Source organism: Trachinotus anak, unplaced genomic scaffold, assembly GCF_046630095.1.
Source record: "Trachinotus anak isolate AG129_WGS33_773 ecotype Australia unplaced genomic scaffold, CSIRO_AGI_Tana_v1 ptg000019l, whole genome shotgun sequence".
Classification (NCBI taxonomy): domain Eukaryota; kingdom Metazoa; phylum Chordata; class Actinopteri; order Carangiformes; family Carangidae; genus Trachinotus; species Trachinotus anak.
This window is the reverse complement of record NW_027273870.1, coordinates 11,602,788-11,619,087: the sequence shown is the minus strand read 5'-3', so window position 1 is coordinate 11,619,087 and position 16,300 is coordinate 11,602,788. Positions and strand designations below refer to the sequence as shown.

Sequence of the window (16,300 nt, the reverse complement as noted above, 5' to 3'; positions counted from 1 at the left end):
ATCATCAAATCAAAAAAGCTGACTAAACTATTTAAAAAAGCTTTTGGCCCTTATCATACACCTGACGCAAGCAGTGCAAAGTGCAACGCAAGTGTCTTTGCTAGTTTTGATGTGACGCAGTTTTCATTTTCCTGTTCAGTGCCCACAATGTTTATAACAAATACACTTGCGCCCATCTGTGCGTCCATGGGTTATGGGTTAGGGGTTAGGGTTAGGGTCGGGTTAGGTTAGGGGACAATTGCTATGATAGATGCACGGGCAACAGGTCTGAGTAGTGCCATTTGTTATTTTTATTTCTCCTTGGGGGATCTTACAACTCCTAACTTAAAATAAAAAAACAAAATAAAAAAATAAAAATAAGAATATGAAAAGAAAAGAACAAAATCTTAATAATTTGCACCTACATAGCTGGGCACACAACGCATGTATACTGTGCCTGTTACGCACAAGTAGAGTGTGCTGAAAATGTGCTTCAGATGTTCGGATAAGTCAAAGTGGAACATTAGAATACAGCTTCGGAAGGTTGGAGTATTCTTTGTGGCATACGTATTGTGTGTTGCACAATGTTTCTATTCATAAAGCATGAGGCTCTGCAGAGAAGCGTTCTTTCATACTACCTGGTAAATCTGCCACAGTGTTTCCCATTCATCACCTAAATTTGTTCGTAGTTTCATAACAAACTGAATATTTATTCACATTTCTCATCATATAACATAAAAGATCTAAAGGTGTGATTTTTGCAGTTACTTTTTTGTGGAGCTGTGCGCAGTGCAAAAATTCACTCAGCTCTACCTCACCCTGTGGGGTGCACAGAGCTGCTATATGCATGGGACTGGGCTCACCGCTACTATACGTAATCAACTTGCCACATAGAGTTTAATTCTGAGTGAAACACTGCACCATTATAATAACAAGGTGCAAATGCTCCTGGCTTAGTTTATTCCATGTTATGCCCAAAACACTCCCACGAACAACTAAGACATTAAGTTCAACTCTTTTGAACCATGCTGTGCAGCACCTTCTTTTTCCACCATTAAAACAGCAAAAGTGATATGGCACAATGCATTTGCCCTTGCCCATGCCCTTTAGACCATGTGCTTTGGACTGTTAAAATAGGGCCATTAATGCTTTAAATGCAATTGGAATATCTCTAATGACAAAATCAACACCAAGACAAGACATTTCTTTGAAAACAGACAGCTTTTTCCAGGCGTTGTAATAATGTCTTGCAGGTGTACCTTGAATTAGAATTATTTGTAAAATTACTATTCCAAGGTCAAGGATTAACCTCTATGTTCAAAGCTTAGATAATTCTTGTTTTCCAGACCACTTCCAAAAGTCCAATTAATCATGACTTTTAACCACATGTGGGCAGATTAACTTCAAAACAAGCTTTAAAATGTTAATATTGAATGTATTAGCAAACAACATCCAGCAGATGTGGATTACAATTTATTTCATGTGTGGTCACAAGAGGAATGCAAAGTCTGGTTTCATTCTCCTTTAAACTCTGCTTTTGTCTCCAACAGATTTGTCTTTAGCTTGCTCAGTATTTTACCAGCTTGTTTTGTTAACTTTGTCCATCTGCCATTTGGTGCTAGGTAGGGAGCTACCAGTAGATCCAAAACAAAGAAGACCCAAACTTTTTGTCTGAACCATTGAATTCACCAGACTTACATCAGCCCACTATAGAGCTGTCCACTATTCCAACTGTGTTGCATTTCCAGGGAGTGAGAAAAACTTTAATTGGGATTTGTAGTTCAGACATTTGATTTGGGTGGTCAGCATGTAGCAATATACCTGCATTTTGTGACTAATTAACTTTTGTTGTGTCTGCCCACCATGGTTGCAGTTACTTAAATGGCTGCTGACAAATGACTCACTAGTGTGAGAGATTTGAATCACTTTGCCGTATGGTGAGAATGATATTGACTGTGAGGACAGTGTGTATTCTCCTCCACACTGCTGTTTGATGACATAATGGGGCACACAGAGTTTGTACTGCCAAAGACAATCTCTACCCTGTGTGCAACACAGGGACTTACATTTGACTTACCGTATTTTCCGGACTATAAGGCGCACTTAAAAGCCTTTAATTTTCTCAAAAAACGACAGTGCACCTTATAATCCGGAGCGCTTTATATATGGATTAATTCTGGTTGTGCTTACTGACCTCGAAGCGATTTTGTGTGGTACACGGCGCTCACGGCGCTCTGTCAAAATGTTTTAGTACGACTTTGGTAAACTACAAAGCCGCACCGCTTGCAGCATTACGGCTATCGTAGTCAGGAGCATCGCGGAGTAATACATACTGTGCTTCACCATAATATTACGGTGTGTGTGTATAAGGACCTATAAGGAGTTATTGTGAATATGCTAACGTTTGATTTAGCGGTATCAGACTGTGTTTTTTTTATGTGTTACAACTGAACAAGGTTGGGCGTTATTGTGAATACGCTCATTAACGTTTGAACAATGTTGAGAGTTATTGTGAACGCGTTTAATAAAGTTTGACTGACTTATCTGACTGTTTTGTTTCGCTTAATGCGCCTTATAGTCCGGTGCGCTTTATATATGAAAAAAGTTAGAAAATAGACCATTCATTGACAGTGCGCCTTATAATCCAGTGCGCCCTATAGTGCGGAAAATACTGTACATTTGGCTTACATTTGGATAAAAAAATTAATAACTACATACTATTTTAATTTTAGTAACGTAAAGAATATTACAAAGTGAGGAGAGCATGTCTCCAGTGGAAATTACAGTCCTGAATGAAAGCTGACCAGGCATTTTATCTGTTATGAGCTGACCATTAAATGTCTATATGTTGTAACTCAAGTCAGTATGCACATTTAACAAGGATTATATTAGGGGATGGCATTTGCCAGTGCCAGTATTGGTTATAGACTTGGCTCATAGATTGACTCATCAGTGCACACACACAAATACATAGAGGGACACACCCACAAGTGTGCCTCTCCAAACTCTCTGCTACTGTACACTCTGCTAATGACAAGAGTGTTTGTGTGTCTTGAGAGCCCCTGATTCAATTATATTTGCATGTGATATTATCTGGGGGTTTCTTTGTGATTTTTCTGGGGACTGTGCCAGAATTTGGCAAAAAAAAATGTTGGACCTCTAAGAAAAGAAACAAGCTCATGGGAAATTATTGCATTCAAGGCCTGACTGAGCATAAGACAGAAGTAAACAATCTGAATGATGAGGTGCACACAGTCATGCCACTCATGACGAGGAAGGAAGTGCATACCCATTTGCTGTATACTGATTATAACACATTCAAATTATTATTTGAGATGACATCATCATCGAAAAGTGACCATGGGGCTTTTAACACACAAATCTGCAGCCCCAGTTGTAATAATAAGCTTTATATTCCAGTCTTTATTGACTCATCTCTGTGTTTTGTCTTTTCAATATGGCAGACACGCATACAAGTGCAGACAAATGGGGAAGAATTCAGCACAAAGTAAAATAGTCACACACTCATGCAGCAGGGCTAGCCATATCAAGGCAGATGTGCCTGACTGAGTGATAATATTTCCAGGAGTGGTCAGCTGAATGCCATTTGACTACATCATGTATGGGTGCCAACCCTAAGCCCCTGCTTAGGGCTACAGTTCTTGTTACAGGCTGCCCTTAAGCTGGAGCAAGTAGTGCTTCCAGTTCACTGAGCCTCACCTCTATTAGGCCAAATGAATTACTTTCAGTACATGTATCATTATTACTAAAGGAGGCAGAGGAATAACTAAATATAAGACACACAGAGCAGAGAGAGCAGGAGAGAAGGAGGGAGAGAGAAGACATTTCTAACGGCTAGGCTACAGAAGCTAGCAGATCTAAATAGTGTTGGAATCTCAAGCCATGGGTTCTGAAAAGAACAATGGAGAGGCCTACATGTCCCTCCAAAAGCCTGAGTCTCAAGCCATGAATCCTGAAGAGAACAATGGAGAGACCTACATGTCCCTCTATTAGCCTGAGCCAGAGTTGGTCGACCATTTGAACAACGGAGCCACGATCCCCCCACAATTCACACCTAGGTGCGAATCAGAGTTTGAAAGTAAATCAGCATTGGCTCTCAGCAGGGATCCCCAGCGACGTCACACAGGTGATAAAAGCAGCATCGCGACCTTCTGCCGTTGCTTATTCCCGTGCACCAGTTACAGTAGAGAGCTACTCCAAGCTCTCTCCGCGACTCAGTTGCTGAAAGGGAGCAATCTGTAAACATTTGACCTTTTTCCACAACTTCTTAAAGCCCAGGTCACAGTCTTCAACTTGCGGGCCGGGCGCACAGACTGCTTTGTTTGTTTCATTGGTCCCTGGTGACAGGGTGGTGCCCCGAGGTTACTACTTGTAGTAAACATCTATATATATATTGGTGATTATCACTGATAATCATTAATATTATAAGCCAATAACCAAATTGCCCCTACCTGTGCACAACAATAGCATGTAAACAACAGAAATGCCAGTAACTGGAAATTAGACTGTGCCTACTGCAGCAAAGCCTTTTTAAGAAATAAAGGGTTTCTGTCCACTGAAACGCTGGAGAACTTTTAAGTTGAAATGATTATAGGAAGTGTTGAGTTATTATTAATAAATTATATTATTAATAAATAAGCCCCTCCAATGGGGATCAAAAAAATAAATTAAGCCCCTCCAATGGGGATCGAACTGCTGTGCAATGGCAATGTAATCATCAGGTAGACATCACTGGCTTTCTAAATTTTGATAGTCATGTCACAGGCAGACACTGCCAAGGTATCAAAACCCAGGTGTCATGATGAATAGGAAACTGGATTTTGTATGTTTTGTATTTATTTGACTGTTACATGTGTGACTTTTTAGTGTTTTCTTACTTGAGTGTGTTATGTAGCTAAGGGTGTTGTGGCTTGAGTGATAATTACAAGATGTATATGTGTGAAGCATGATGTAGGCTGAGTGATCAGTGGTAAAATGAGGAGGGTGTCTGCTTGATAATTATATTGCACAGCAGTTCGAATCCCATTGTGGGGCTTGATGTATGTGTATACATTTTTTTTGGACGGCAAGTTTAATGTCTGTAGACTGATACTGACATGGGTATGCATTTTACATTCACTGGTGATTAATTGTTTTATTTCAGTGAGGTCTTCAATATCTAGCCACATTTCACAGACACAAAGGCCCACCTTTGTGCCTGTGAATCTGTGTCCATCGACACTTGGAGCAGAGAAAGTGGAATATGTAAACAGATATAACCAGATAACATGACCATCAGTTAAACTGGAACACCGGTATGGACAATTTAATATGAAACAGAGGGAATTAAAGTAGTTAAAAAAATGTTGTGGATCCCCGACAGAGGCTGTGCGCTGTGTGAAGACAAAACAAAAAAGCTGTCACTTCCGACTTTCCCTTTAAGTGATCATTTTATAGGTAAATATAGCTGAAAACAGTCTTGTCTTTAATTGATGTGTTTGGTGATTTTGTCAGACAATGTAATACAATCAGGATTTTAGGAGCAGCAGAGCAGCAACTTGGAAATGTTTTGGAAGTTAGGATGTAGTCTTAGCAGGCCACATTCCAGTCACTATGTAATACTTGTTCAGTTGTATGACAACAGAAACAGAAAAACATGTAAGAGATTAGGAGAGAATAGGACATGAGGATGTCAGTTTTTTATAACAGCTCCACAACAGTTTTCAACTAAGTCCTCCATTTGCCACACTGACCATATGTGGTCCATATACTAGGTGTTGACCCAGTCTTGTCTCTTATTAAATACATTTATATACAAATATTTCAGAGCATAGTGCCTTCTGTTTACCACACTTCTTCTGTGTGCATGCATTTTTAAATGTTGTTTTGTACTTTTCTGGTAAGTGTTGAAAACCTCTTAGTTGAGCACCACCCTCCTGCTATGTCCCTAATATCTCACACTTTTACTTCTTTCAGATCATGCTGTTAACAGATCCAGAGGTGGAGAGCAGTCTACTGATCAGCTCCGATGAAGGAGCAACCTACCAGAAATACCGGCTGAACTTCTACATCCTCAGCCTGCTCTTCCACCCCGAGCAGGAGGACTGGATTCTGGCCTACAGCCACGACCAAAAGGTTAGAAAAAGGGCAAGGCTGGTTGAGCAATCTGTTGTTCAAGGTATCAAAAAGAGCTCAGTGTTAAGTCAGATAAGCAACAACAATCTGGAGATGTAGTGCCTCAGAGCAAGTTGGATAAATGTGAGATCCTGTTACACAAGAGTTTGGCTCTAAGCACAGTCATAGTTCATGAAGTTCATTTGGGAGAGAGGTGGATAAGCATGAATTGTATAGTATAGGTAGTTCCAAATTCAGCCAAGCCTATTTTCACCAGGTAAAGAAAAAAGGATGAAAAGTTTGGATTTTCACAAGTCAAAATCTATACTTAATAAATCTAAAGTTTGACTTTTCTGTTTTTTCATACCTTTGTGTTTTTCCTTATTTTCCTGAATTCATTTTTAAACATGTCATCTAATTATATATGTTACTCAATAAAGACTTCTTTACAGTATAATAGGTGCTAGTAGGCCAAAAAAAATCAAAACACAGACCTTGATTTTTCTTTATTTTATAGAAAGCACTGCAAACTATAATAACCAAAGAAAACTTCAACACAGAAAGTTGCAGACATTTGTTTGGATTGTTCTAGAAGTGAGTTTCTATCCTTTCTATCTTCTATCTGTTCATGAGTAATGCCCATTATTTTGAGCAGTATTTTTTTTTTTTTCTTCGTCTTGAAAGATCAGTTCAAAAGCCTCTGCTATACTAAATCTCCTACTGGTCATATCTTTCTGTCTTTTTTCTGTCACTACAAGAATCTTAGACCAACTTGTCCTCACTTTGAGCTCAGAATAATACAGTATTGCTTTCATTTAGTTTGGGTGTATAAGCAACTGACAGCTAAGCCAAGCCTCTGAATCAGACACTCTGATTGGCTGTGAAAGCACCCACTGGAGCTAATAGGACTGTCCAATTCAGTGACATGAACTCCCTACAACTACAACTCCCACAAAAATAATTTCTCCCATAATTTCAATAATAATCTGAAGTATATTTGTCTTGTAATTGTCAAGAAAAAAAAATGAGGCAAATTGTTTTCATCTCATTCAGTTCAACTCTCTGAGAATAAGTGCAGGACTGTGGTTCACTAACTGTATTTATGTAGTTTGTTGACTCCCTATATGTCAGGTGCTGACTTGCTCACCCTCACACATACACTCACTTCCTCACCCGCCCACCCACTCACCCATGCCCTAACACACACAGAATATCTCCACCTCAAAACTGCTTCTCTTTCAATTTTCTCACCTCCTTTTGCCAGTGCTGCTGCATTTGTTGATTGAGAGACCCTTGGAGGTTGGAAAGGCTGTGCCAACCCCTCACCTCCCCTGTCTCCTGCTCTCCTGTTCTCTGCCTCTTCATGGTTACTTGCTTGGCTAAATACTAACTTGCTGTGGGAAGATAATTAGTCAAAGTGATTTCCTGCAATCCAACCCCCTTCTCCTCCCCAGCCCCACCCACTTCACCCCCTGTAGCTTGCATCTGCTCAGCACAGGTTCACATCACTCCCTGTTTGACATGAGAATATACATACAATAGTTGCAGAGAGGTTACAGAATGCAAATACCCATTATGAAGTGATGAAATGAAATGGATATCTTGGAGAAAAATATATATGCTTCACCTAATGTCACAAATGCATTAAAGTCACACCTCACAGTTCTTTACTGTCATTTTCAAAGCACTGGGAAAAGTCTTTAGCTCATTTGTTATAATGGACAATCTATTAAAGTTAGTAGTAAATCTTCTCTATAAGCCCTTGCCTTATGGTTGAAGAGTCTTTTGTGATGCTAAAGAACAGTGACACCCCCAAAATAAAAGAGAATTATTGATTTGACAGCAGTGATAATATGTTTGGGATGTGCTCTCATGGATGCCTTTTAAATGCAGGTCTGCACTTCGCCCTTCAGGATAGAATAGATAAATACAATTAGAGAATAAATTAATAGAACCAAACAGAGTCACATTTTTATTATCCACAAATAAATGATTGCATACATATTATGCATGGCTACTCATGCTTAAAATGGAAAAAAAAAATCCAGGGCAAAACACTAAAACAAGTTTTATGCCTCATTAAATTCCAGCTGTAAGCTACAGAGTAAACTGATTTGTCTTTGTGCTTTGTCAGAGAAAGCAGGTGTGTTTGGAGACAAAAGGGCTTCAGTGAGTATATATCACTCTGTCAATGTTGTTTATTTACAGAGCAACAGGATATACTGTAAAAACAACAGCACACTTTTATTTGATTTGAAGCAGCATTTGAAGGGTTGGACTACTGAAATTATAAAATACCATTTTCATTTCACATAGCGTCTATGGTACACTATCTAGACATGCGGACAATTTTTAGTTTTATTCACTAAATTGCAAGGATATATATGTCTGAGATTTTTTGCCTCCACCCTAATACAAATGGAAATGGAAATTTGTTTGTGGTTCTCATAGCATTGAAAAATGACATTTTAGTGAGTAACTTGTCCATTTGGTGCTTAACAGATGCCATTAGTTTGAAAGAGCTTTTTCAACTGAAAGCAGGTGTCTGCTGCATCTGAAAACAAAGTTGATGAAATAAAACCAAACAATGACAGTGGCTCAAAACCTCTGTAGAGGAGGGGAACTGCAGGATCTGGTTGATCATTCTCTGTGGGTTTGTCACTACCAGCAACCCTCTTCATAATCACATGATCCATTGATCAAACACAGCAGTAGCATTTTTTCAGAAACAGTGTCTCAAGTGTAACACTGATGCCCAGATGTCCAAAGTTTGGAAACTTTGCTGTTGAATGTTTTGAATATAATTTTACCACAGATGAATCTCCATTCACCTCAGTTATACGAGAGTGGAGGTAGAAATCTCAGACACGGGGTGCCTCAGTGGCTCACCTTGTAGAGTGCTTAGGGCTTAGTGCTAACCTCCATGTTCTGGCTCCTCTCTTCATCTCCCCCTCCCATTCACAGGCTTGTTACGGGTTGTTACAGCAAGGCACATTTCTGTAGTTTAGTAAATCTTGCACGCTGTACATCTTTCTTTACACTTCTATTGATTGTGTATGTTTGTGTGTGTGTGGTAAAAATCTCTGTGAGGTTTGTGCAGTAATGGATGGTCATGAGGAAAGGCATACAATACTAGGGTCCCTACATGTCTTAAAGGCATGTTATCCCCCTGCAGTGTTTCAATCTTATGTAAGTTCTAATCTAATGTAGTTGCTTCAAATAAAGAACTTGTTAGTACTGTGTGTGTGTTTGTGTGTGTGTGTGTGTGCGCGTGTGCGTGTGTGTGTGTGAGAGAGAGAGAGAGCTCATCTCCCACTTGTCATTACACTGTTGCTGTTAAGAGGATGACTGTTGTACTAAGTAAATCGATGTGTGAAAACCCATATCATTTTGAGGGGGCAAACGCAGCATTTTACAGCAGGACGACTTGTGTTGCACAAAATAGAAAAATTGATGGCAGCTGTTTGTGAATTAATTCTCACTGATACCTTGGTTGTCTTGCCACAGCTCTACAGCTCAGTGGAGTTTGGGAGGAGGTGGCAACTGGTGCATGAAAAAGTGGCTCCTAATCGTTTCTACTGGTAAGTACAGATAACTGGACATGGTTAAACAAACTGTAAGCAATAATATAATCATGGACATACAGTATAGGTTTTTGTTATGTTCAGGTTAGGGCTGAGTGATAATTGCATTTTTTCTACATTAACATAGCAATTTCTATAAATTCAACTGCAAACCTGTATTGGTAGCCTACATAGTGTAAAACATCATAAAGTGCCAGCATATTTTAATCAGATAAAATATGCAGTTGCTATTTGTTTAGGTCCGAGGATCTTTTATTTATATACTTTTTTAAGCCAGTCGGAAAAAAAAAAATCTTAACTTTTAAGTAGGCTGACCTGAGCTAATATTTCATAGAAAACATTTAGAAAGATGTTACATTAGTAGTATACATAACAGTACTTAATATTTTTCAAAATGAGTCATGACATTATGAAGGGCATTATGTTTACTGATAATAGCTATGTAGTACAGTATGTTAATACTGACAGTATAGCCTGTTTATACCTAGTCTGAACATGTGTCTCGGATAATCAAATCTGCTCTAAGTATAGATGTGAACTTACTCAAGACGCATTTGGGATCCAATCACTCAGACCACATTTGGAGGTGGTCTGGGCCTCATGTGGCGACATTCTTGTAGCAGTGTGAATGCAAATGCATCCTGAGCCACAATGAAGGACTGCCTACTCAACTGACATCCTCTGCCACAGTCTAATTAGTCCCAACACAGTTTCCTAATGAACTGAAAATATTTTACTATTTCAAATGGATACAACCTTAATTCACTGTGGAGTCGTGCACAGCGCAGGGAGTCACTCAACTCCTCCCTGCCCCGCTCTCTCTCTCTTTCTATCTCTCTCTCTCACACACACACACACACACACACACACACACACACACACACACACACACGGTCATTGAGACACATGTGGAGATGCATTTTAATGTCAGGTCTGAACAGGGCCTATGTTAATAATGCGTAGGGATGCAAGCTAATATGAAATTTACACACTGATTCTACAAACTGCTTCACTGGTCCAAATACTACTAGTCCTATTAACATGATAAACCTAAAACAATTACTTTATGAGTTTCACTGGGAAACTACAAAAACAGTTTGATAACCAGCAACTGAGCTTGCTGCTAACTAAATAGGTGTGTGAAAATAAGTGAGAAGCTAGCTTTTTAGCTAGAGAGAACTCACCACTCAGTCTTTTTTAAAAAGCAAAACCACACATCTCATTTTTGACTGTGCATTGAATGTACAGAGCAGATACCTCTATGCAGAGAGCATATTAACCAGACAACAGCCCAGACAGTTTATTAGCAGACTAAATTTGCAGGTAATGTTAATGAAAATTAATAATTAAAATTACATACATTCAAACTGTGAACTGTTCAATACCATAGGATCATCATTCAGCCCTAGTTCTGATTATTTTGGGTTTCCAGGTGTAGTCAGTTCTAAATGTTAAGGATTCATCCATAGTTATAACAAGGAAAACTACAGTATGTAGCCCTGACCACATAAAGCTAAAACAAAAAGTGTAAAAATTCTAAAAGTGTAAAAGTTTGTCCACTTTTGCAGTTGAAGACACACTATTGGTTTGTTGCAAAAAATAATTGTGTGACAGCTACCAGGAAGACTAATGTTGAACTCCAACCCAAATGAATAGCAGTCTTGACATTTTAAATGTAAAGGACAGACTACGTCACTGTCTCTCCACAAAGTGAGGAGCTGATGAGCCAGCAAGGTTTTAAGATATTCATTATTCATGTGTGTGACATGCCTGATCTTCCTCTGTGGCAGACAGTTAAGCTACATTATGTAACTGACAATGTTCAGCTGTGGGAGGATGCTTCAGAATCAGTTTTGCGTGCAAGCAGAGTATTTTTTTTCCTCATAGATGAAATAAACAGTTTGAAGACATAAAATAGTCTATGATAATAATATGTTTCCTCACAGCAAGGCTTTAAAACACAAACTGTGTCGTCCTGCTTCCATCTGGAATTTGTTGTATATTGTTTCCATTCTTTCAAACGAAGACTTACATTATTACATTTAACATCACTGTTGCGTGATCTTCCATGTTTTCTTCAACTAAGTGGACTCATCACCACCACCACACAGGTGCTGTCCAACTCACTGGTATCTGCCCTCTAAACAATAACTAACACATAACAAAAAGCTTTCACCTCAACAAACTACGGAGGAACTGTCAGGGTAGTAACAAGCTGGGTAGCCCGGCGTGAAGGGAGCCTGGAGGGCTGATGCTGCAAAAGCTGTCAGAGTGCTATTTTAGGACACACACTGTGCGGTAGGTGTGGTGGTAGCCCTGATAATGAGGCTGCAGAGGGAGCTTATGTCTGCTGTTCATGTAGTCAACAAACATGTAAGGAAGATGAAGAGTGCAAGCTTATTTGTGATTTGGTCAACCTGACCAGTGCTTGGCTACATGGCGCAGGTCAGCTCTCTAAATTTCACTGTATTCAGTTATAATTAGCATGTGAGCCTAGTTTGTGCAGCCATCGGACATTACAAATCTTTCCAAAAACATCTGCTGCATGTATGGGATATTTTGCGAGATAACAGCTCCATCTCATGACTATGTGCTACTCTTTTTCCACCTGTTCTGAGTTTCCTCAGAGACCACACAGCTGTCCAAACCAATGTCATACACAGAGACACTACTGTAGGCCAGCGACTTAAAAGCTGAGCTTTGCCTCCCAAGTTTAAACAATCCACACCGCTCCACTAACTCAAAGACTTTTCTGCCTCACACTGTTCTTAGCTACCTGAATTGATTATTCTGAAAAAAATGGAAATGTGGTTTGGATAAGTAGGCCATCATATTCACAGCTGTGTTTCATCTGGGAAATCACCAATACTACCTATAAGTATAATGATTATAAGCTATGGTGGTCTGTGTCTCTCTGTGTCTGCTTCTCATTCCCCTCACACAGTCACTCTTTATTTCTCTTCCCATTTATGTGTGTGCTACCTAACGACACATTCTCTCTTTCTATCCCCCATCTCTCTCCATATCCATGGTCTCTCCCCCTCTATGGGTGTGCCTTGCCTTTGCTTCTCCTCTGATCCCCAAGTCTTTTTAATACATATTTAATGCAGTAATGATTATATGCTATTCCATCTGCAGGCATCCCTACTGTAACAGGAAAATCAATGGCTTTTCCTCTCCTAATGATGTCAGGAAATGTTCTTCTCCTTCTTTTTTTCAGGGGGGGGGGGGGGGGGGGGGGGGGGGGTTGATTCTGGGGTCTCTGAACATTTAGGTCATACAGTAAACCTGATGTCTTTTTTCCTCACTATGGTGATTCCTGCAGCCAATTCCCGCTGATGGTTACCACAACTGTCATAGCTCTTGACTTACCCTCTCTGTAGTTGTATGTTTTACTGACTTTGTATCATGCAGTCTTTCAGGTCAGACAGTAGCAACAGTAGGTAGCATCTGCCCAGAGGCAAAAGACCAGTAGTGATGTTCCTGAAACGCATTTGTCTGCCTTTCAGGTCGAAAATGGGTTTGGACAAAGAGCCGGGCTTAATTCACCTGGAAACAAGCATCTCTGAAGGACGTGAGTAATCAAAATCCGAGTTCAGTGCTCCATTTTCTGGTGTCTTTGTACTGTATCATGAGCATTCTGCTAAAGTAGGGAGGGACTGGGTGTTGTGTGGACAGGGAATGCAAAGGGACAGCAGAAATGGCAAAGTTTGGGGACACACAATGGCAATGGAGAGAAAAGTAATGCATATATTAGAATGCTTTAAAAGCAAGTGATTTAGCTCAGTGGCACTCACATAGGTATAGAGAAATATCGCTTATTCTCCTCAATGACAATGAACACTGGAATATTGAGGGTTGATATATAGAATTTGACTTGAGTCTTATGTCAGAATCCTTAAATTTTCCCCCCATTATTTCTTCATTTCATTATCTATATTATTCTGTCCAAGCAATTCATTACTTAACATTTTCAAGTATTTGTCTTAACAAATCATGTATTTGCAATCCTCACACTTGTGAATATATAATTAATAATAATCATGTGTTGGCATTCAATAAACTTTTAAAATGATCTTTTAAACTCAGTTTGTAGTCATGTGGCGTGCTACTCAGCCTGCAAAATCGCCTGATGGCTGGCTGATGATATCCTTCGAGGGTAATCTTGATTTGGCTTTCAAGACTATGAAATTATAACAGCAGACCTGTGTTACAACCCAAGGTCATGGGGTTTAAAAGACATGAGATGAAAGATCAGGATCCTGAATTTTTGAAATTTGACCCAGACTAGGGACTAAGTCAGGGACTAAGTCAGGATGTCTTCTGCTGCTACAATTTCAATTTAAAATCTGTCTCTTGTGAGCCCCCTTACTTCATGGAAGTGCAACACAAAATTTTATTTAATATTTCATTTAATTTATTACTTAATAAATACTATATCCTTTCGATTTCATTTATTTTTCAAAGCAATATCTGTATCTGTGCCATCTATCTGTCAAAACACTCTCTTTGAGACCAACACAATAGAGAAATTACAATCAAACAAACACACAGCAAACATCTGTGTCTGTGTCAGATGTTACAGTCACATAACCAGAGAATATCAGTATTGATCATGAGCATATGGAACACATATTTGGCAGAGGCTAATAGGTGGGGACTGCTTTCTCCCAGCCCTGCAATTGAAGGCAAAGAAAGCAATTGGCCTCTCTGGTCATCTGTCTTCCCCTCCCTCCAGCTCCTCCCTTACTGGAACCACTTTATTGGCACGAGTAATGTAGGAAGCCAAAACAGGCCACTTGGCTTTGAATTTTGAACTTTGAATTCTGCCATTCTTCATTGGCTAATACCATTGCTGAAGCCATGGCTTGACATGTGTGCATGTGTGTGTCTTTTGTGTGTGGGAGCAGAGGCACTGTATGTCACCTGCAAGCTACAGAACTGCACAGATGCCAACAAGGGCAAACCATTCCCTGGCTACATTGACCCCAATTCTCTGGTGGTGCAAGATGAGTACGTGTTTGTCCAGGTAGGTAATTGCCCAGTTTGCTCAGTGAAAAACATTACAACAGTATATGAGGCAGAAAGTGTGAAGATTTTGTTGGTAATTTTTCAAGGTCAATCCTTAGAGAGGTGCAGCCTTATGTGGTGTGAAAAATGCTTTATCTTGTTTTTTTTTTCTATATGTGTAATATTTTTACTCAATGGCTTCATCACCTTAAGGTATCAACTGCGGGGAGGCCAATCTACTATGTGTCTGCTAAAAGAGATGTCTTTACCCCGATGAAGCTGCCCAAGTACACCCTGCCCAAGGTAACAAATATACCTCCAGGTCAACAGATAATGATGATAGTTTGATAATCAATTGATCTATGGTAAGAGTCCATATCTTATCATTGGTCACCAAGAATATATGAAACAAATCTAAAATTGAATTGGTAGAGCAGCAGTTCATGGAAATGTTCAGCATTCAGAGGCACATAACAATACTCTTCCAGCCCTGCTTGGTATGTGGGTGAAAGTTGCAGTAAAGCACCAGTTCATCATTGGCTCTCTTTGTTATTTATGCACAGATCAAGACCAGTAACTCTCACAATGTTACCAGAATTGTTATTCCGTGCTTCTCCGTGTGTGCATGGCCTCGCTTGTCACGTCCCCGTTGACAATTAAACATGTTTTATTCAATCAAGCCCTAGGCTCCCTGGTTGCTGTCGGCTCACTGCAAGGTGTTATTGGCAAAGTCAGAGGCAGATGAAGCACACAACCAGACAGCATAACTTTAGTTGCATAATCTCTGCCCACTACACCAGGCAGTGTGATTGCTGTATCCTCTTAGTTAAAATATGTGAATACAGAAGATGGAGCAGTTCTGATTAGTGAATATGATTAAGCCCAGCGGGAGTGTAAGAACAGTATGCAATATAGCAGTTTTTATTCCTTATTGGCACATAAGGGATCATGTTTTTGATAGCGATCAAATGAAATCTTTCACAAATATTTATTAATATTAGCGTGTATTCAGGTTAGATGCTTTTTTATTGTATTCATTTTACATCAGTTGCATTCAAATAGCATGTTTAAAAGATTTCCTTTTCTCTATACTGATAAATGCAATGTACTATAGCTTTTAATATAGGCCTACCAGCTTATAGCTGCCACCAAATAGATAAACAAATAAAACAGAATATACATCTGATAGTTTCTCATTTTTTTTTCATCTTTAACAACATAATGTTTTGTTTTAATGAAATCCTTTTCACACTATAACAAGATATTTCTCTATTTACATTTTCCTTGCATTTTGATTTTTGAAGCAAATTATTCAATTTTAAGAGGATACAACGAATCATTTTATCTTCTAATATCACATAACTATTCATTATTAAAGTATAGCAATTTATCTTATTAAAACAAGAAGAGTTGCTTTCAACATGACAAAAAAAAATGTACTTAATTAAATAGTAATTATGAAATAAAAATTATGATAAGACTTTACTTAGAATAGCACTTTGCAGTAACAAGTAACAAAGTGCTTCACATGAGTCAAATATAAAACATCCAAACAAATCTAAGTAAAATGCAAATGAAATTAAAGGTGCCATATTGTATAAAGTGAGATTTCC

At 39.0% G+C, this 16,300-nt stretch overlaps 1 protein-coding gene across 1 annotated transcript in view; it reads left to right on the top strand.

Moving 5' to 3' along the window:
• sorcs1 (sortilin-related VPS10 domain containing receptor 1) overlaps positions 1-16,300 on the top strand; it is a 192,621-nt gene that overhangs the window by 127,163 nt on the left and 49,158 nt on the right. Inside the window, exons 4-8 of the mRNA XM_071505419.1 lie at positions 5,956-6,114; positions 9,601-9,674; positions 13,187-13,251; positions 14,588-14,706; positions 14,901-14,990. Coding sequence (XP_071361520.1) covers positions 5,956-6,114; positions 9,601-9,674; positions 13,187-13,251; positions 14,588-14,706; positions 14,901-14,990 — 507 coding nt within the window. The remainder of the gene's footprint in view (positions 1-5,955; positions 6,115-9,600; positions 9,675-13,186; positions 13,252-14,587; positions 14,707-14,900; positions 14,991-16,300) is intronic.